The sequence below is a fragment of the Pipistrellus kuhlii genome, unplaced genomic scaffold (genome assembly GCF_014108245.1).
Source record: "Pipistrellus kuhlii isolate mPipKuh1 unplaced genomic scaffold, mPipKuh1.p scaffold_m20_p_3, whole genome shotgun sequence".
Taxonomy (NCBI): domain Eukaryota; kingdom Metazoa; phylum Chordata; class Mammalia; order Chiroptera; family Vespertilionidae; genus Pipistrellus; species Pipistrellus kuhlii.
The window spans coordinates 41,159,592-41,181,442 of NW_023425529.1; the positions used below are offsets into that span (position 1 = coordinate 41,159,592).

General features: G+C 47.8%; 1 protein-coding gene across 2 annotated transcripts in view; it reads left to right on the plus strand.

Moving 5' to 3' along the window:
- Positions 1–21,359, plus strand: part of PFKM (phosphofructokinase, muscle) — a 46,732-nt gene extending 25,373 nt beyond the window's left edge. For both annotated transcript variants that reach the window (XM_045589012.1, XM_045589013.1), the window contains exons 3-23: positions 6,159–6,232; positions 7,067–7,144; positions 8,743–8,932; positions 9,156–9,321; positions 10,304–10,348; positions 10,801–10,909; positions 11,028–11,123; positions 11,371–11,463; positions 12,097–12,222; positions 13,782–13,846; positions 14,327–14,390; positions 15,331–15,480; positions 15,878–15,948; positions 16,277–16,364; positions 16,453–16,605; positions 17,058–17,222; positions 18,193–18,254; positions 18,482–18,593; positions 20,123–20,222; positions 20,300–20,405; positions 20,857–21,359. In XM_045589012.1, the coding sequence (XP_045444968.1) occupies positions 6,159–6,232; positions 7,067–7,144; positions 8,743–8,932; positions 9,156–9,321; positions 10,304–10,348; positions 10,801–10,909; positions 11,028–11,123; positions 11,371–11,463; positions 12,097–12,222; positions 13,782–13,846; positions 14,327–14,390; positions 15,331–15,480; positions 15,878–15,948; positions 16,277–16,364; positions 16,453–16,605; positions 17,058–17,222; positions 18,193–18,254; positions 18,482–18,593; positions 20,123–20,222; positions 20,300–20,405; positions 20,857–21,001 (2,258 nt within the window). In that variant the 3' untranslated portion in view covers positions 21,002–21,359. The remainder of the gene's footprint in view (positions 1–6,158; positions 6,233–7,066; positions 7,145–8,742; positions 8,933–9,155; positions 9,322–10,303; positions 10,349–10,800; positions 10,910–11,027; positions 11,124–11,370; positions 11,464–12,096; positions 12,223–13,781; positions 13,847–14,326; positions 14,391–15,330; positions 15,481–15,877; positions 15,949–16,276; positions 16,365–16,452; positions 16,606–17,057; positions 17,223–18,192; positions 18,255–18,481; positions 18,594–20,122; positions 20,223–20,299; positions 20,406–20,856) is intronic.
- The last annotated feature ends 492 nt before the right edge of the window (positions 21,360–21,851 follow it).

Consider the following 21,851-nt stretch of genomic DNA (forward strand, 5'->3'; position numbering starts at 1 on the left):
GAAATTGACCAGGAAATTCAGGAATTGGATTGTTATGATGATGTTCCAGAAGATGATGACATGATTGTCATTGAATAAATGAGTAAATTCTTGATACTGTAGGATTCACAGTTTGTCTGGTTTGTGTTGACAACTACCGTACTACCGTACCGTATACAGGTAATAAATTTCCTTTATTTTCATTTAACAATAAATGTGTACCGTATTCTTCATGGAAAAATAAGACATCCCCTGGAAATAAGACCTAGCACATCTTTGGGAGCAAAAATTAATATAAGACACTGTCTTATTTTCAGGGAGACAGGGTTGAATGCAGAGCCCAAATTGAGGCTATAGAGACTGTTAACCTGGCTCCTCCCACTTCACTCTTCTCTCCTGGAAATACTGAGCTCTTCAACATAAACTTTGAGTGTTGATCCTAAAACTTGGGTAGGATGGCCTTTAGAATGGGTCAAATTGTAGGAAACAAGGGCCTGGTAAAAGTACCAAGTGAGTCACCCAGAGTTGTGAAATTATGAAAAAGATCTCTCTGGAAAGGGAAAGAGGTAAGAGGGAAAAAAAAGGTTTAGGATTTAATGTGGGTCTAAGAGATCGTGAGCAGAGAGACCCTCTTATTCTAGAGATGGCCAACACCTGTGTTAAACCTGTGTGGAGGGAAGGGTCATCTTTTGTGAAGGCAGGGGCTATTGACAGGCTGATTTCTGGAAGGCCCACCTAGGACAAGGCCCGGGGGATTCTATGACAGAATCAGTGTGCCCAGGGAGCTGTCGCACTGTGAGTCCACAAAACATCACAGGTGCATAGCAGTAGGCACCGAGAGTGGTGGAGGATGAAATTCTAGGGAAGCAAGGAAGCAAAGCACAAAGTCACAGTATTGCTGAGAGGTCCCAACTGAAGGAGCAGCTCAGATGCAAGAGGCAGCCTGGTCAGGGATAAGTTTAGTGGTGCCTGTTCTCTCAGGAGCACAAAAGTGTATTTTCCCTGGAGGCTAGGGTCCCACGAGAAAATGAGGTTGGGCTCTGTGAAATCCATGGAAGTCATAGCTCTGTCATTCCCTGAGCCTTAGCAAAGCTAATAACCTCTTAAAGTAAAGAGTGGTCAGGACTGAGGAGACATCCTGAGCTCAAAAGTTGGGCTGATTACATACCAAATCCTAATTCTCCCTCCAGCCCTGCCCCCCTCAACCATGCCACAGTTGGCCTTAGGAAATCGGCATGTCTGTCGGAAAGGACCTCAGTCATCTGCTCTTGCCCTCTGTCTTCAGACCGACAGTCCATTTAATTAATTTATTTCATTATTATTATTATTATATTTTTTAATCCTCACACGAGGAATGAAGGTTTTTTCCCCCCATTTATTTTTAGAGAGAGTGGAAGAAGGGGCAAAGATGAAAGAGAGAGGGAGAAGGAGAGGGAGAAGGAGAGGGAGAGGGAGAGGGAGAGGGAGAGGGAGAGAGAGAGAGAGAGATGAAGTAAGAGAGACACATCAATTTGTTGTCTTCCGTTTGCATCTTGCCCAGGGCCGGGGACTGAACCTGCAACCGAGATACATGCCCTTGACTGGGAATGAACCCAAGTCTGTGGGCCAATGCTCTAACTACTGAGCACCCAGCCAGGGCCAGGCAGTTCATTTAAATGCATGTTCATTCTATTTTTACATGTGTACAGGAGCAGGGATTCTGTTCTTTCTGATTGCTATTCTAGGAGTTATCATTTTCAGTGACATATTCACCAGAAAGAGTAATTCACATTAAACAAATATTTATTCCTCTTATTTGGAGTTTAATAATTTTTCTCTTATTCAAAGTTCAGTTAAGGTAGAAAGAAACATTCTAGCTTCCGTTTTAAAAAAAATAGCAATCAAGTCATATATTAGTTTTATTTCTATCTTGTAGAAAACCATCACCCATAGTTCTTCTTCCCAAAGCCTCTCTCCAACAGGCTGTAACTAGAGACTCTAAAAAATTGCATGCTTCTGATGTTCTCCAGAGCCCCTTCTAGCTGTACCCAGAATACCCCCTGGCTGCTGCCTGTAATCTTATCCTTCATCTTGCTTCTAATAGGTCAGACAGCTGCTCATAGAGAGTTATTTAGGACAACATGGAACAGCCAAGGGGAGCCTGGCCAAGACTGGCCTGGGGCCAGAATAGGCCAATGAGTTTGGATAGCAGAGTCCAAAGAATTACTGGGACTCCCTACCATAAACCATCTATACATTCTGGTCTGTGATTTCTAGGGAGCTAGGAGTTTGAGACAGGTCCAGGGACACAAAGAGGATTCTAAAACTCGATTTCTAAGAAAACACTCAGCTATCCCATTTAGAAGCAGGAAAGATGACCTCTAGAGGTTGGTAGGGTTGAGGTAAGAAGAAGGCAGAGGGAGAAGAGAAGAGAAAGAATCTTCTTTCCTTGTGGGATTTTTCTTCTGCCCAATGGACTTGGATATTTTGTGCCCACCATCTTTTGTTTCCTCTACACTTAATACCTTTTACTTACTTATTTATTTTAAAATATATTTTTATTGATTTCAAAGAGGAAGGGAGAGGAGAGAGAGATAGAAACACCACTATAGAGAGAGAATCACTAACTAGCTGCTTCTTACATGCCCCCACTGGGGATTGAGCCCACAACCCCTGCATGTGCCCTGACGGGTAATGGAACCCTGACCTTCTGGTTCATAGGTTGACATTCAACCACTGAGCCACACGGGCTGGGCACACACAGGCTTTTCTTAAAGCTTCTGAGAAGCCCCCTCCCTTCACAGACTTTTCAGTTTTGATTCCTTCAATGTGAGGGTGTCAACTCTGACCTCTAGCCTTATTTGCTTCAGTGATGTTGTAAATAAGCTTTGATATTTGATATTAGGCCAATGTTTGACATGGGTAATGGTTTTGTGGGCATGGGCACTTCTTCTGGAAGAAGGTCCACAGCTTTCGTTTGATTTTCGGGCATGCCAAAAAAAGAATCAAACGAAATCTGTGCTCACCAATGATCTCTTGTTGGCATGCCCGACCTTGCGGTTGTTATTTTAATTATCAGAAGCATTAGACTCTGTTCCCACATCTTAAAAAACTGTCCCCTATGGCTTTGAAGACATTGCTAAGTCCTGGTCTCCTTTTGCCTTTCTGGTTGCTCCTTAAAGAGTTTCCTTCAACCGAAACCGGTTTGGCTCAACCATAGAGCGTCGGCCTATGGACTGAGGGGTCCCAGGTTCGATTCCGGTCAAGGGCATGTACGTTGGTTGCGGGTACATACCCGGTGAGGGGTGTGCAAGAGGCAGCTGGTCCATGTTTCTCTCTCATCGACGTTTCTAGCTCTCTATCTCTCCCTTCCTCTCTGTAAAAAATCAATAAAATATATTGGGGGGAAAAAAAGTTTCCTTCATGGATTCCTCATCCCCTGCCCATTCCTTCAATGTTGGTTTTCCTCCGGGTTTCTTTCCGTGTCCTTTTCCCTTCTAATTCTTCGTATTCTCTTGAGACAGTCTCTTCCAAGTTCACATGATGTCCCACAGGAACTCAACTCAAAATATGAGTGTATCATCCCCACCCCTATCTTCCCAAATCAAAACCTGCCTCTGCTCAGTTAACTGCACAACAGTTTTACCTTTTGTGAAAGTCAGTCATGGGATTTCCTCTTCTTCCACAGAACTTTGAAATCTAATCACATTGCTGATTAGATGTAAGTCCTATTACTTCTGTTTCCTGGTGTCTCCTGTCCAATATCTCTGTTTTGCAACAAATATCACTCTCATTTTTTGTCTGGGCTATCTGATGGCCATCCAATCCTTGTGCATCTTTTTCAGTGTGTCCTCCACATTGCCAGAGCCATCTCCTGATATGTTGATCTCATCCTGTCCCTGCACTCTCACAGTGCTTCAGTGATTCTCCATAGTCTGTAAATTTTTTTGGTCACAAACTCTTTTAAGAATCAAACGAGCCGAAGCCGGTTTGGCTCAGTGGTAGAGCGTCGGTCTGCGGACTGAAGGGTCCCAGGTTCGATTCCAGTCAAGGGCATGTACATTGGTTGCGGGCACATCCCCGGTAGGGGGTGTGCAAGAGGCAGCTGGCCAATGTTTCTCTCTCATCGACGTTTCTAGCTCTCTATCTCTCTCCCTTCCTCTCTGTTAAAAAGTCAATAAAATATATTTAAAAAAAAAAAAAAAAAAGAATCAACGAAAGCTGTGGACCTTCTTCCAGAAGAAGTGCCCATGCCCACAAAACCATTACCCATGGATCCTTAGTCAAACATTGGCCTACAGAATGATCCTTAGTCAAACACTGGTCCACTTTCTCACATAGCTTACAGGTGCCTGTCCACCTGTGTAGCTTCATTGCTCACCACTTCCTGTTTTATATTTTATTTTTTATAATACTGAATTACCTAAGGTTATTCCTTCAAACTTGCCTTTATTTGTGTTATTCTCCCTGCCTGGAACATTTTCCCCCAAATTGTCCACCTGACAAAAAGATTAAATGGAAATTGTCCTGTAGGTCTTAGCACAAATGGTCTTTTCTATACAGCCTTCCCAGGCTTCCTCCTAGCAGCTGAAATGCTCCTTCTCCTTGTTCCCACTACATGTTGTACATGGACCCATATTGTCACCTTATTATAATTCTTCACAGGTCTTGAGGACCATTACCTTTATCTCTGTATCCCCTAACTCTGTGTTCTTCTCAGCTGTATCCCCAGTGCCTACATAGCGCCAGAAACATGATATATATTCACAAATATTTGTTCAATGAGTGAATGGACCTCCAATATGGTTTGGAGCTTACAGCCATATTAGCCTAAAAAAACAAAACAACCAGAAGCAGACATTCTGGTTTTTTTCTATTCTCTTCCTTTCCAGAGAGCTTTGGGTTATGCAGTAGTGTGTGGCGAATTTTAGTCTTGTGCTGCAGATTTTTCGATCACTGGCTTCTCTAGTGCTCACTGGTAGATGGTATTTCCCCAGGTAGTAGGGTTAAGGAGCATGCAACTAGATTTTAGATTGAAACAAAAATACATACTACTGGGATATCCTGAATAAGAAGTTGATCTCTTATGACGCTATGATTCCTTGAACATCATCTTGAGTTCCTTCTCACATTATTATAAGCCAGAGAATCTCAACTAAGTGCTACACATTGGAACATACACCAACTCAAATGACACTAAAATGTTGTATATGTGTGGAGACTGGTCACTGAGCCTCAGAGAGTCATGTCTTTGTCCTGAAAAGCCTACCAAACCTGGATGTCTGTCTAGATTCAGTGCAGAAGGCAAAAAACAAAACAAAAACAAACCTAGGATAGCCATTGAGGTTAGGAGGACATAGCCTGGAGGTCAGTAGTGTTGGTTTAGGCATTTTAGGACTTGGATTCATATCTGAGCTTTTTAAGAGTACTAGCTCTGTTTCCTTGACCTCTTGGAACTTCAGTTTCCAAAATTTGTAAAATGGAGGCACCTCCAGGGTTGTGGATAGGATTAATTGAGATGATGTTTGATAAGCACTTAGTAGTATCTAACACAATAAGCATTCAAATTATTATTCCCCAGATTGCCCTGGCAAGGAAAGATAGGATTTTTGGGAGGGAAAAGTGAGGGGGGTATCTGGAGCTACATTAACATTGAGACCTGGAAGAAAGGAATATTCTAGATTTAGAAAAAAGCCCAGCCCAGCCAGTGTGGCTCAGTGGTTGAGCATCAACCTATGAACCAAAAGGTCCTGGTTCGATTTCCCATCAAGGCACATGCCCAGGTTGCGGCTCTGTCCCCAGTGGGGTATGTGCAGGAGACAGCCGATCAGTTTCTCTCTCATCATTTATGTTTCTGTCTCTCTTCCTCTCCCCTCCTTTCTCTGAAATCAATAAAAATATATATTTTTTAAAAAATAGGGAAAAAGCCTGGCCAGTGTGGTTCAGTGGTTAAGTATTGACCTGGGTACATGCCTGGGTTGTGGGCTCAATCCCCAATGTGGGGTAGGCAGGGAGCAGCCTATTAGTGATTCTTTAGCATTATTGCTGTTTTTATCTCTCTCTCTCCTTCTCCCTTCCTCTCTGAAATCAATAAAATATATAAAACAAAATAAAATAGGAAAAAGAACTGTCTCCTATCTTGGATTAAAGGGCTGCTTTTCTTAGGAGTAACCTCTTTCTCTCTTCTTTTCTCCTTGCAGGAATGAATGCTGCTGTCAGGGCTGTGGTCCGAGTTGGTATCTTTACTGGTGCCCGTGTCTTCTTTGTCCATGAGGTTGGTTGTCTACTTTGTTCTCCATTTCCTTTTCTTTTTTTCTTTTTTTGCTATATGCTTAACCTGCTCCTTTCCTCTTCCCACTTCCTCTTTCCTTACCTCCCAGTTACATTGCTGTGTCTGATTGTCTTGGCTCCCTCCCCGCTCTCAGCCTCAGTAATGATGATGGGACTCAGAGATCTGAGGACTGGGTCCCCATGTTGCCTGTTCAGTTTAAAGGAAGAAATACCTGTCTTCCCTCCACCTCCCTCCAAAACAGAGAGAGAAGCTGAAGTGAGTTAGTATTTCACAGCAAATTGAGTAAATCCAGAGGTAGAGCCGCAGGAGGAAAGAGTCCTAGATTTCTGTAGTTTGCCCAGCTTTCTGAGGTTCTAATTCCTCTTTGTTTCCCTTCTTTTCATTTCCTCTTGTTCTTTGTCACTTTTCTTTAGGGAAGTTTTAGCTGTCTTCTCTTTAATTGTATAGTCTCTTGTCTTTTCAAGTTACATTCCTCTCCCTCCCTCCCTCCAACATCCCCTTTTCTTCTCCGCTGTTACCAAAACCATCTGTTATGTAGTTCCCCTGGGAAGCAGGTTAGAAGGAATGGGATGAGCCAAGAACAGAAGAATTAAAATTAAGTATTAAGGAGGACGTAGAAAATGGGAGAAACTAGAAGAGGGTACTGAAACGTTAACATCTCCTTCCTTGGACTGTGTTAGTCTCACAAGTATCCGGGAATCTGTAATGGGAGCAGGTGACTTCATTCTCTGAGAACCTCTTCCCAGGTCCTGTCTTGATCCTGGGAGTTCAGGGGGAAGCCTAGCAGAGACTGAATGGGTCTCATGTGCCCCACAGGGTTATCAAGGCCTGGTGGATGGTGGCGAGCACATCAGGGAAGCCACCTGGGAGAGCGTTTCAATGATGCTTCAGCTGGTACGTTCTAGAGGACGTCTGTCCCATGTTTTGTCCTTGTTTCACCCCACGCTGCCTTGGGCTCATGGTTTCCCCAGTTCCCTGCCATGTGGTTTGATGGGAAGAGATTCAGTGACGAGGTAGGGGCTGTGCTTGCCCTTTACTCTTTGCATCTGAAAGTATCATCCTGGTTTTCTAAAATGGGGTAGAGAGTGGGGATGTGATCATAGGACAGTTTGCTCTGTATATAAAGGTCATAGGCATGACTTGGGGAACTGACATGTAAGCAAGACCTGCTCTGGGGTCACGGGGAAGGTCTGGCCCTGAAAATAACCTTACCCGAGGACTGGAGCCAGAGCCAGAAGTAGGGCTGAAATATGCTAGACCTCATGTGATGGTGATGAGGTGGCCTGGAACCAGATGATTTAAGAGAGGGAGGAACCCAGAAAGCTTTTCAGAGTTAAAAATCAACCGAACAAACAAGCAAACGAAAAACTAAAAATACCCTGATCATATTCATAACCCTTTGTCTTTAAGTCATTCTTTAAGTCACTATGTACTCATTTTCTGATTTACTGAAAAATTTACAAATTATATTTGTATCTCCATCCTTTGCCTCAGTCCCCTACCACACCAGGGCAAGAAATTTAATGTGCAGGGCTTAGTGACGGTTCCAGGCAAGAGATGGTGCCTGCTATAACGTGGCCTGGGAATGAGCCAGAAGTCTCCATCAGTGCCCCAAAGTTCTGGATATCAGAAGCTTATATGATTTTTGAAAAATAAGTGTATTTACCTCTCTTGGGGTATCTGTAAACCCTCGGACATTTGAGGCTTTCTATATCCAAAGCTATTGTTCCTGTGAATAACTGGGTATTGGGGTTCTTTCCACTCACACCCGGATCCCACAGAGTGAAGGGAGAAGACTGGCAGTGCCCAGTTACAATTAGAAGTCATAGTGTGTGGAGAGGGGAAAATACTGCCAAGCACGTTGAGATGATGCAGTCCTTAATGTCAGGCCAGTAGGGAGAACTTCCAAAGGGTGGAGATTATTTCAAAAGCCAGCAGGCATCTATGTATTCGCCTTGAGGAAAATCATGTTGATAACAAGGCCTTCAAGCAAATGGGTTGATCTTAGAAGCCTTTTAAGAGGTGTAGCAGAATGGAGGAATGATGCTGTGACATCCCAGCCAGTGTTATTGCCTCTTTCCTTTCAATGGAACAAATGACTCTTTTTTTAGGCAGTTTTCAGCCTTTTTTTTTTAATGCATTTTTTAATATATATTTTATTGATTTTTTACAGAGAGGAAGGGAGAGAGATACAGAGCTAGAAACGTTGATGAGAGAGAAACATCAACCAGCTGCCTCCTACACACCCCCTACTGGGGATGTGCCCGCAACCAAGGTACATGCCCTGGACCGGAATCAAACCTTCAGTCCGCAGACCACTGAGCTAAACTGGTTTCGGTGGAACAAATGACTCTTAAAGATGTCAGGAAACTCCCCAGGGACCTCATGGTTATGTCAGCCCATTACAGAATTGGAATAGGGGAAATCTGAGCATGTTGAGCCCAAATTTGGCTGTGTCATCTGTTGAGTTGATTTCTCCCTCTTCCCCAAAGGGAGGCACAGTGATTGGCAGTGCCCGGTGCAAGGACTTTCGGGAACGAGAGGGGCGACTCCGAGCGGCCCACAACCTGGTGAAGCGTGGGATTACTAATCTGTGTGTCATTGGGGGTGATGGCAGCCTCACTGGAGCTGACACCTTCCGTTCTGAGTGGAGTGGCTTGTTGAATGACCTCCAGAAAGAGGGTGAGACGTTGCTCTCATCGGTATTGTTTGTGCGTGCACACATACACACACCTTCCCTTCCATTGGAGAAAGTCGTTTCCTAAACAAACAGGCAGTCTTTGTCCTCCTTTCTCTGCCATTGCTTACATTTCCCACTGGCTCCAGTTCCCCCTCTGTCTGGCCGTCTGCTCTTTGGCATGCCGGGCACCTCACCCAGGGCTCCTGGTTTGCTTTCCATTGTCAGGTAAGATCACGGCTGAGGAGGCTAAAAAGTCTAGCTACCTGAACATCGTGGGTCTGGTTGGCTCAATTGACAATGACTTTTGTGGCACCGATATGACCATTGGTACTGACTCTGCCCTGCACCGGATCATAGAGATTGTAGATGCCATCACTACTACTGCTCAGAGGTAAGGGTTGGGGGTGGACCACGTGGGAGGGTGGCAGCTGGGACAGACTAAGAGCTCCGAGCTAGAGAAGATGGAAGTGTTTGAGGTATAGTGACTATAATGACTAGTTTTCTGAGGCTAGAACACTTTTTAAACTAGGAATTATCCCTAGAGCAGTGAAATTGCACTGCTCTCAAATGTGTAAGATTGGCCTCTTGCCTCTGTCTAGCCCAATGTCCAAGCATGTAGCTCTGAGGTCTTTATACCTCTTGAGTCTCCCACATAATTAGTGTCTAGACAGGTGAATCCAGGGAGCTCAAACCTGAGCCACCCTTTCCAACCTCATCATAGAGATTGTAGAGGCCATTACCACCACGCTCAGCGGTTAGGAGGCTTGGAGGCAGAGTGGGAGAATGGGAGGACGAAGGGTAATAGTTTACCCCAGGGGAATCCTAAAGGATTCCAGGTTAGTCACGTTCTCTCTTCCTCACTTCTTTTCCCTTTTTCTCCTTCTCTTCCCGAGCCCCATCCCTTCTGGATCAGAGCCTCAGTACTGACACCTTTGCTTTTTTGTATTATATATTTGGTTGATTTCAGAGAGAAAGGGAGAGAAATAAAGAGATAGAAACATCAATGATGAGAGAAAATTATTGGTTGGCTGCCTCCTGCACATCTCCTACTGGAGGGAATTGAACTCACAATCCGGACACGTGGCGTTGGCCAGAATTAAACCTGGGACCCTTTAGTCTGCATGCCAACAATCTATCTGAGCCAAACTGTCTATAGCAGTACTGACTCCTTTCACTGCTATGTTCTCTCAGGCCTAGGAAGGACACCCTGTGGCTAAATGTTTCCTGTAGGTCTTCCTGTTCTCTCAGGAAACCTGCTGGGAGGCCTAGCAGCATAAATACCTCCTCCAGAGGAGTTACTTGGTCTAACAGTGGGTACAGCTGATCTTAACCATAGGGACACTTGGACAGTGTGAGTGTCTTGTCTCTTGCAGCCACCAGAGAACGTTTGTGCTGGAGGTCATGGGCCGGCACTGTGGGTAAGATCCCCCATCTTGGCTTGTTTATTCCATGGACCCAGCACTAGCCCTTTCCTTCTCCCTGTGGAGCCCAGAGAGGCCTCCAGTGGTACAGACCTGGAGGTGCACCCGTGCCTCTTAGTGTGGCCCCTTTCCCTGTCCCCACTGCACCTCCCATGTATGGCTACATGTGCGTGAGTGCACATGCGTGCACGTGCACAGGCACACGCAGTGTGAAAGAACAGGCAGTGCTCTGAGATGGAAGCCCCTGTGGGAGGTGAGCCTGAATGGAGAGTGCCCTGCAGGGGCAGAATCTCTTTGGGAAGCTGGCTCCATAGTCACCCTCAACCCAAGGATGAAATTGAGGATCCTCAGTGCTTTCGCCAGCGATGGGGACTGGCGAACGTGTTGGGCACGGGGAGGCTATCTGTGGAGTGCGGCTCCTAGCGTGATGCCTCTGGTTCTCGTCTCAGATACCTCGCCCTTGTCACCTCTCTCTCCTGTGGTGCCGACTGGGTGTTTATTCCGGAATGTCCACCGGATGACGACTGGGAGGAGCACCTGTGTCGCCGGCTCAGCGAGGTATTGGCACTTCTTTATTTTACTCGTAAACAGTAAAATTCCTCACCCTGTTTCAGATGTTCCGTTTCCTTTCCATCGGTTTTATCCGCTGACCATGTCCCTCTTTGTGCTTGACCAGACAAGGACCCGTGGTTCTCGTCTGAACATCATCATTGTGGCTGAGGGTGCCATTGACAAGCATGGGAAACCGATCACCTCAGAAGACGTCAAGAACGTTAGTATGAATGAAGTTGAAGATGTCTTGAACACCTTCCCCACCCCGGGCCCGTTCCCTAATGATTTCTGAGTCTCTCCTTCGTCCTTCTTAAGTTGTTAAGATCTCTCCCAGGGTTCCCGCCTGCTGGTTTCCTCCCACCAGGAATCATTATAAGACAAAAAGATAAGTTGTCCACACTTTATCTATGTCTCTTTTTCTTTGATTCTGTATATCCCTTTCTCTGTTCCTCCCTTGGTCTCTCCAGCTGGTGGTAAAGCGTCTGGGATATGACACCCGGGTCACTGTCTTGGGGCATGTGCAGCGGGGTGGGACACCATCAGCCTTTGACCGAATCCTGGTAAGTCCTGGGGCTTGTTGGCCCTCCTGCCTTAGAACCTTCAGCTTGTTGTCCTTCCCCTGCAGTCTGTACCTCACTAGCACAGGGCCTTAAACCACTGGTCACGCTGCCCCGCCACCAGCCTCTGCAGTGGCTGGGCCCATTCCCTTACACTCAAGAGTTCGCTTCTGTAGCAAAAAATAATGGAAACTATCATATGTGATCCCCCAATGGTGAGGTCTCCTATCTGAGAGCTATGAGCATCAGGGCAGTTAAGATCTAATCTAACCTCAGACACTCAGTTTGAACCCTCTTATCCTACTTTCATTGGAAGAGAGAGGCAATATCCTTCCTTGTTTTATCAATAAGAAGGGAATATTATTAAGCCTCATTGATCCCCTTGACCGCTATAGTGGGGCATGTTTCTCTGGAATCAAATAGTATCCTTATGGGTTCTGATGGCAAGAGGACGAAGAGTCAGGAAGCTTTAGATGCAATCTGGGGAGGGAGGGAGAGCCCAGTAAGTTCTTGGCTACAGTCTTTAAATGTGGAACCCAACCCTGTGGGTTGGAAAGGGTGCTAAGTGCCCTGGTTCCCCAGGCCAGGCCAACATAGGGAGGCCTGAACCAGACTTTGCTCCTTGGGCTCCTACAGGGCAGCAGGATGGGTGTGGAAGCAGTGATGGCACTACTGGAGGGGACCCCAGACACCCCAGCCTGTGTGGTGAGCCTGTCTGGTAACCAGGCTGTGCGCCTGCCTCTCATGGAGTGCGTCCAGGTGGTAAGTACCAATTCCAGTGCCCCTTCCTAATGCCCCAAACCCATCTCTGAGCTGGAGCTTATGGGGAAGGAGACCAGTTCCAGGGCTGCTGGGGGCAGGAGCAGAAGGAAGGCAGCACAGCAGAGTAAGAGACGTCTGGGGAAAGATGCCATGGGCTTTGCATAGCAGCCATAACCTCTCCAACCCAGCCTCAGTTTCCCCATCTGTGACATGTTCCTAAAGAATGGGAGACTCTACATCTTGAGACCCATTATCTCATGATATCCAACCTCAAGCCCCCTTCATCAAGTCTATTAGAAGAGAAATGCAATATCTCTCCAAACTTTATTTATTTAAAGTTTTAATTAATTTTAGAGAGAGAGTGGAAGGGGGAGAGACAGCTAGAAACATTGATAAGAGAGAAACATCAGTTGGCTGCCTTCTGCATGTCCCTACTGGGCATCGAGTCTGCAACTCAGGCATGTGTCCTGACTGGGAATTGAACTGTGACTTCCTAGTTCATGGGTTGATGCTCAACCACTGATTTACACCAACCACTGATTTACTCCAAACTTTATTTTTTTATTTTTAAAATATATTTTTATTGATTTCAGAGAAGAAAGGAGAGGAAAAGAGGGATAGGAACATCAACGATGAGTGACTCATTGATTGGCTGCCTCCTGCACACCCCCTACTAGGGATTGAGCCCACAACCTTGGCATGTGCCCTTGACCAGAATCGTACCTGGGATCCTTTAGTCTGCAGGCTGACGCTCTATCCACTGAGCCAAACCAGCTAGGGCTCTCCAAACTTTATTAAAAGCAGGGGATATTATTAAGGTCTGGCTAGGTAGCTTATATCTTCCTCTGATACCCTGGACATGCTTCTCTGCACTAACATGAGGTACTAATGCCCACGTGGAGGGCTGGTATAAAGATGGAGAGAAGCAATGTGAAGAGTTTGATGCAGTGCCTGGAAATGTTGCGTGCTCAGGAAATGGTGTGGCCCTTGTAGAGGAATCACTGATACCACAGAGCAAACATCGTGGCTGAGAGCTAAAGTGTCTGGCGTGAATGCTCAGGGCTGGCTCCCAACTCCTGGCCTGCTTCCCTCTGAGACTTGGGGTGCCAGTGACCTACAGCCCAGACCAGCTCCAGCCTTCTTGGAACTGGATCTCCCAGAGCAGAAGTCAGTGGAGGGGGAGCACATGGCCGGGGTCAGCTTTCCTCCCCATCTGGGTTATCTGCAGGGTCTTCTTCATGCCCTCACTGGTTCAGGGGCTACTTGAGGTTGGGCCCTGAGTGTGTGATGGAGGAAGATGCTGTTTTATATGTGAGCAACTCTTCCTGTCTTCTAATAAATAGAGCATTGGAGCAGCTTTCTTCTATTGCTGCTCATTATTCAGAAAACTAAGGGAAAAACAAAAACACTTCTGTGAAAGCGTGAGTGGCATAGGAAAGGTGGGGTGCAGGGTGGACAGGACTTAGTCACCCGCCAGAGATGGGCAGGGCCTCCCTGTGGGATGGGCCTCCCCTGTGCCCTGCCCTGGAGTCACGATTGTTGCTGTGCTCCTCCCTCAGACCAAAGATGTGACCAAGGCCATGTCCGAGAAGAAGTTTGATGAAGCCCTGAAGCTGAGAGGCCGGTGAGGAATCGACCGGAAGCTCACTAGCTACAGCGATGAGATGCCAGATGAAGCCAAAAGTCACAGAGCTTCGGATCTAAAATAGGAGCCTCTCCCTCTTCCTCTTCTTGTTGTCTCTGCGAACTTTCTTCCCCAAGAGAATTAGTTGTGAAGTAACTTTGAGGCTCAGTTCATCCCAAGGATGCCCTCCCTGAGACTGGCCTGTTATAATTTGTTATTCCTCCCTGTGGGGCCTGGCTAGATTATAAGTGTCTAGGCAAGGGGCAGTCTCTGTGCTGAGCCTTGGGAGAAGAGTGCTCGGGAGGGTCCGATGAATTAGTGCCCCCTTTGCAGACCCTGCCCAGTCCCTGCTGCTGCCCCACTTATGTCCTTAGAGATTTGCCCTGTGGAGTTTCACATTGGGAGCAAAACTTCAAACCAGATCCCATTGGCTGCCGGCGTGGGGAACGGACAGAAGACACCTCTCTCTACTTTTTACAGGAGCTTCATGAACAACTGGGAGGTGTACAAGCTTCTGGCTCATGTCAGACCCCCAGTGTCTAAGGTACTGGCAAGTCTTCACCCTGGTGTGGCCCCAGTCTCCCTCTATGAAATGCTTCTCCTTAGCGCCCCACCCCCAGGCACCAGCCCTGTGTTCTTAGCGTGCCCTGGATATCTCTGACCAGGACCCATGACCAACTCAGGGCTGACGAGATAGCACACAAGGGACAGGAAAGAGGGCTTAGATATTATTTTCTCTGGGAAAATCGGAATAGTCACACCTAAGTGCATTGAAGCCTCCTCTTCCACTGGAGGAGTGCTTATATTTATGTAGATCAGAGTCCCTAGTGCTGATGCAGATTCCTGGGTCATTCCTCCAGAGGGGATTTAGATCTAGGACAGGGCCCAGGAAGAGGTAGATTTAATAAGCTCCCTACGTGGATTCGGAAGCAAGTGGTTCAAGGATCTCACTTTGGGAAATGCTGCTCTGGAAGGTCTTCTTATTCATTACATAACAACTAGAGGCCTTCCAGAGCAACCTCACAAGGTTGGCCAGCTGGGGAGGGACCACAGGAGGGCTCCAGGGCATGTCCAGCCCATCTTGCTCAGTCCTGATTGGCCAGACCCCAACAGCAAGCTAACCTTCCAGTCAGAGAGCATCTGCCCTCTGGTGATCAGTGCATATCATAGCGAGTGGTTGAGCAGCCTTAGAATATTATTCTTTGATTTGTTGATCTGACAACCGGACGACCAGACACCTAGCATATTAAGCTTTTATTATATAAGATATCTGAGGTCAGAGACAGCAGCTTTATTGACTGATTTGTGATACAGACTTTTGCTTCCATTGTATGAGGGAGCAAGCTCTACAGGAGTTCCCTCAGAGAGGAGTGTGTGTTGTCAGGCAGATGTCCTGATCCAAGGACCACAAGGGACTCAGTTCAGCTTCCTTTCTGACCTGTCCCCTCTTTTCCCCTGCTCCCTCTCTGCTTGCTCCTCCACAGACGGGCTTGCACACAGTGGCCGTGATGAATGTGGGGGCCCCAGCAGCAGGCATGAATGCCGCCGTCCGCTCCACCGTGAGAATTGGCCTCATCCAGGGCAACCGAGTCCTGGTTGTGCATGACGGCTTTGAGGGCCTGGCCAAGGGTCAGGTACGGGAGCCGAAAGGAAAGAGGGTGGTAGTCTGGGGCCACGGAGCAGTCATGGAGGAGTCACCTGTCTGTCCTCTTTTCCACCCCTGTCCCTCACTGCCTTTCTTCTCATAATTCAAGCAGAAGTAGATGATTAATTTTGGGACAGTAGAAACAGGCAAGGGCCACTGAACCGAACCCCTTGCAAGCAACACGTCTCATTTCATTCTCTATCCCAAAACTCATCACCGTGCCTCACATAGGTGGGCGCGCATTATTTAGGAATGAGCAGAAAGGGCGGAAGATGTCCAACGAGGTGGGGAAAAGCCAGTCCTTGGTGGTCCTATTCCAACCAGAGGGTGTCAGGGTGGGTCAGACCTCAGGTGGGGTCAGTGTACGATCTGACCTTCCCCTGCAGATCGAGGAAGCTGGCTGGAGCTATGTTGGGGGCTGGACTGGCCAAGGTGGTTCTAAACTTGGGACTAAAAGGTAAGTGGCATTGCAGGAGCACCCTCTCCTAGTTGCCCCTTCAAGGGAGCCAGTTCATCAATGGGTCAGGGTCCGCTGGGACCACTGCTGTTGTCTGGGATTCTCCCCCTGTGCTCACTGTTACTTCAGTGAGAGCAAACTGCTCTGGCAGTTTAGAGTCCACAGTGTGTGTCCTTGGGTGAGGGTGGGGTAGGGAAGAGGGCGCAAATCAAGAAATCAAAAGTAAAGTGTCCTCTAACTTTTCTCTCTCTGCTGTCTCTTCCCCGAATTTCATTATCCTCCCTGCCCACCCCCACACCCATTCCCACCCACCTCCATCCCCAATTAGGACTCTGCCCAAGAAGAACTTAGAGCAGATCAGTGCCAACATCACTAAGTTTAACATTCAGGGCCTTGTCATCATTGGGGGCTTTGAGGTGAGTGCCGGTCCCATTTCCTCCTCGCCCTCCCACCCTCCGTCACGTCCCTCTCTCCCCTCATCCTGCCCTGCCGCTGTCTTCTCAGGCCTACACCGGGGGCCTGGAGCTGATGGAGGGCAGGAAGCAGTATGACGAGCTCTGCATCCCGTTTGTGATCATTCCTGCCACCGTCTCCAACAATGTCCCTGGCTCAGACTTCAGTGTGGGGGCTGACACAGCACTCAATACCATTTGCACGGTGAGAGCCCCCACCCCCACCCCCACCCATGCCTCTGGCCAAGATTATAAGCTCTGGACTGAGTCTGGTCCTGGGAAGTGAGGTATATTTTTTTGTACCAACCCAGTGGCAGTATTTGAAAATTGCTTCTTTAAGTCCAGGCATTTGCACAGACTGTGTAACTACTCATATGTGTTTATTCTCCTCATCTGTGAGTCCTCTGACCGAGAAATGTGTTAAGACTGATACCAAAGTTTTTTTCCTTCCTGAGGTCACAGCCTAATTTCCGTGCTCTGTGCAATGGAGAGGGTAGCTCTGCAGTGAGTGCGGCCAGTGTGCCTGCTGTCCTGAAGGCGGGAACCTAAGGTGCCCGGGGAGGAGATAGTTCCAGGGTTAGGTTATGAGCAGGGCCACGGAAGTGACAAGAATCAGACTTCCTGACCGTGTCTTTCTATGACCCTTTGTCTTTGCAGACCTGTGACCGCATCAAGCAGTCAGCAGCAGGCACCAAGCGTCGGGTGTTTATCATTGAAACGATGGGTGGCTACTGCGGCTACCTGGCCACTATGGCAGGGCTGGCAGCTGGGGCTGATGCCGCCTACATTTTTGAGGAGCCCTTCACCATTCGAGACCTGCAGGTAGACAGCCACCCAGAGCTTGCTAGGTGGCTCTCCCCTGCCTCGGTCTGTCCCCACCATCCCCACAGCGACCTGAGCTGAGAGAGCTCAGGATGGGGACAGAGCTGGGAGTCCTGCGAGGAGCACTGAGCAGGCGTTCCTTGGTGTGACCTCGCATTCGTGACCACAGCGCCTACTGTTGGGGCATTCATTTAGAAGGATGGCATGCTGTTCGGACCTTTCTGTGTGTTTTTCCTTTTATTTTCACAACAGACATGCTAGGGCGATGCTATCTTCATATTACAGACGAGAAAGGTTTAGAGAGGTTAAAAACCTTTCTCAACTCATACCTGATTGAGAAAGTGGGTGACCTTTCTACTACATCGCACTGCCCTTCCCATTTCTCTTGCTACCACCGTGGGCTCCTCTCATTCCAGTTTTGAGAAGGGGATGCCCGTTCACCTCCCGGGTGAGGCCCTGACTCCTCTCTCTCAGAGGGACCCTATGAGCCTTACTTTCCGAGATCCCAGTTCCCTGGAGGAAAAAAGAGCCACACCGTGGAAACGGAAGGAGTTCCCTAATCCAAGACTGCAGCCAGCCCCGCCAGGAGTGGAGGGAGGGGCTTTGTCTCTCCTACCCCCAACTCAAAACCCAAGTGAAGGAACAGGTTCCTCCCAAGTGTACATACAAGCAACTCCTGTAAAGACTGACGCTGAGAGCAGAGTCAGCCCTCCGAGGGAACCGGAAACCCCGAGGAAGGGAAAAGGAGAGGGGTCGCCAGGGGCTAAAACTGACAGTCACCACGGCTGTCTCCCACTTCTTCCTCTTCCTGCCTCATTTGCGGTCTTCATTTAAGTTTCAGTCTGCCCTGAACTTCCTAAGGGGATCAGGCCCAGTTCCCTGTGGGGGAATCCTGGTGGGGAAGAGGTCTCTGCACTTGCCCGACCTTATCCACTCCCACAGACTTAGCATTTACTGCTTCATTTTTTAGGCGAATGTTGAACATCTGGTGCAAAAGATGAAAACCACTGTGAAAAGGGGCTTGGTGTTAAGGTACCTCATCCACGGTTTGCTCCTAAGTGAAGAGAGGAAAGAGCCAGGCGTTGGCCCTAGCCCACTGACGGGTCCGGGTTGGGACACTGAGGAATCTGGATCCAAAGGGAGGGAACCTGAATCATGAGAGGAGCTAGCAGAGGGCAGAACAGAGCCTGCAGAGGCAGAAAGGGGGTGCTGAGGTAGGGAGACAACCAAAGTCACGGCATTTGGTCTCTCCCTGGCAGGAATGAGAAGTGCAATGAGAATTATACTACTGACTTCATTTTCAACCTGTACTCTGAGGAGGGCAAGGGGATCTTCGACAGCAGGAAGAATGTGCTTGGCCACATGCAGCAGGTAAGGAAGACGCCCTGGTCATGCCCTTCACCAGACGATCATACCCTCCCATCTATGAGGCTCCCGCCGGCCTCTGACCTGCTGGAGGCTGTCGGTGCCTCAGACAGCATGGGCCTACAGTCTTTTACAGTCACAGAACCAAACCGTCTTTACCCTGGAAATGGCCTTAGAGATTATGTGGCACATCCTCTTCAGTTAGGGCAGGGTTTCTCAACCTCGACACTATTGCAGTTTTGGGCAGGATAATTCTTTGTCGTAGTGGCTGTTCTGTGCATTGCAGGACAGTTTAAGAGCATCCCTGGACTCTGCCCATGAGACACCAGTAGCAAGGCCATCCCAAGTTATCACAGTAAAATCTGTCAATGTACCCTGGAGGGCAAATTGTCTCCAGTTGAGAACCACTGATTGCAATGAAGAAAATGAGGCCCAGAGAGGAGAAATACTTTTTTCAGGGCTATTCATTAAGCTTGGATGAGAGCCAGAATGAGCCTCAGCCATTGTTCTTTGCTCCACACCATTTCACAGGGAGCCTGTGAAATATGAGTGCAGGCACCTTGCTGCTGCTGGGCTCCATCTCCACTAACTGGGTTTCAAGGGAAAAGGAATTCCTTTCTACCACCCACATCCAATCCCCACATCCAATCCCCACCCAAGGTAGGCCTCACTTACAGTACTAGTGGTCTGAGACCTTCCCCATCCCAAATGTCCCCAGCTGATGCTATCTAAGCATTGCCCTTTGACCTTCCTCTACCCACAGATGAATTCCCAGTATCTCAGTTTGAATGAGTACCTGCAGGAATGGGGTACTATTACATGAAAGTATGAAGACCTCGTTCCTGTTTTTCCTTCCCACTTTCCACCCTACTCTCTCTTAGTTCAGAAAAAAATCTACATCTATGATAATAAAAGCGTAATATGCTAATTAGACTGGATGTCCTTCTGGATGACCTTCCAGACGAAGTTGGGACTGCGAGGGAAGCCTGAGTCCTGGGTGCCTGCCAGTGGCTGGAGGGAAGCCTGGGTCCCGGGTGCCAGAGGGAAGCTGGTGCTGGCAGCTGGGGAGGGGTGGGGGATGAAGGCCCACTCTTGCATGGATTTTGTGCATTGGGCCTCTAGTGCCGAGGTGCTACCAAGAGCATCCAGACTGGGCTACAAGGAACACTTCAGTGTCACTGAGGATGATGGCTGACAAAGGTGCTAGGTTGAAGAGCGGTAGGGAAGTGACCGAGTGGCCAATGAGACTAGAAGTACCTGAACAGGAGGATCTGGGAGTGGTGGAGCTAGAAGAGGCCATTGTGACACCAGTCATCCCTTTACCTAATTAATAACTCTTATACCTGACAAATGGCCAATATTCCTGGCCAGCTCTCCCAGGTTCCAGAACTATCCCAGGATTTCCTTTCATAATTATATTCCTAGATTTCTGTTTCTGGCAGTAACCAGAGTCCATTCTTTCCTTTTTCTCTGTTTTCAGATATCTCTGCTATTTAGAGCCCCTCCCTCTGTAATTTTTATGTTTCTTTTTCTAGGGTGGTAGCCCAACTCCATTTGACAGGAATTTTGCCACTAAGATGGGTGCCAAGGCCATGAACTGGATGACTGGGAAAATTAAAGAGAGTTACCGCAATGGTAGGTGGGGTAAGAAGGTAAGGCCCCTCTGAAGAGACTCCCCAGGATAGAAGCTGACTGACCATCCCTTATTGCAGGACGGATTTTTGCCAATACTCCAGACTCGGGCTGCGTGCTAGGGATGCGGAAGAGGGCCCTGGTCTTTCAACCAGTGACTGAGCTGAAGGATCAGACCGATTTTGAGTGAGTACCTCTGCTTCCTGGAGTGATTCCCTCCCTGATAGTTTCAAGGTCTACTTTTCCCGGTCTGCTCACGGCCTTCAGTTTTTCTCTTAGGAGTAACATCTGTAGCTGTCCCTAGGATCCGATGCCCATGCTCTAAATCCAGCCTCTTTTGCTCCACTTCTTCCCATAAGCATTTGATAGTTGATTGCCTTGCTAAAAGATTAATTAAATCAACACCTCCCTCAGGGGTGAGGAGCCTTTCTTCTGTCAAGGGCCATTTGGATATTTATAACGTCATTCATGGGCCATACAAAATGATCCTTTTTAAAATTAGCCTGCTATATCTGGCCGAACATTTAATTAACTCACCCTAAGGCCTTGGCAGGGCCAGACCAAGTGACTTCATGAGCCTTATTACAGTCTGCGCGCCGGACACTCCCCACCCCTGATCTACCTCATTCCTTTGTAGGCACCGCATCCCCAAGGAACAGTGGTGGCTGAAGCTGAGGCCCATCCTCAAAATCCTAGCCAAATACGAGATTGAACTGGACACCTCAGAGCACGCGCACCTGGAGCACATCAATCGGAAGCGGTCTGGAGAGGCTCCTGTGTAAACACCTTCGGATTGTCTCATCGCGGTCAGCTCACCCCGATAGGTCACACATTCACAAGTGTTTTAGCTCATTTTTTATTAGGTTTCCTTTTATTCTCTAACTGCAGCCAAGATCAGCTCTGGCGAGGGGCACAATGAGTGAAAGCTCCTTTTAGGTAGAATTTATCAAGACTTCTACCCCAGCTTCATCCATCACACAGGCTGGGCTCCTCCACTGCTAGATTTCAGTAACTCGGTTAGAATTTTCCTAAAAATAAGCTTTATTTATTTCTTTGTGATAACAAAGTCTTGGTTCCTCTACTGTGTTTGCTGCAGTGACAAACAATAACTACACTAATAAATGCCAACTGGTCACTGTGCTTTTGGGTCTCCTGCTGTCATCTTTACAAGTAGAGCAGAGCACCACCAGACTCTGCCCGGACAGGACACATGGGAAATGCAGCCCACGTGAACAGCCATGGGCTTTTGCAGCATCTCCCGGCTTTGTACACAAGGCTCTAACATATACCCTGGTCCTCACCTTCATCTGCACCAGCTGCTTCTGCAGTTAGTACGATGCTGACTCCCTTAAGCTAAAGCTGTGCTTCTCTTTTTGATCATATACCCATTACCCAGAGTTGCCTTTTCCCCAGCCATCCCATGATCTCTACTCCTCCACTGACAACCCAGGGTTCTCCCTTTTCAACGATTCCCCTGTACTCCTCCCTGGATGAGAGCCAGACTCCATTTGTGGGGAGACACGTATATTTGGAAAGCTTGGGAAATTTAGACAGCTAATCTGGGACTTGATTTGGTTGCAATACTGTTTTGAGGAGATGTCCATTCTTATTCAGCTTAATTTGTTTTCTGTC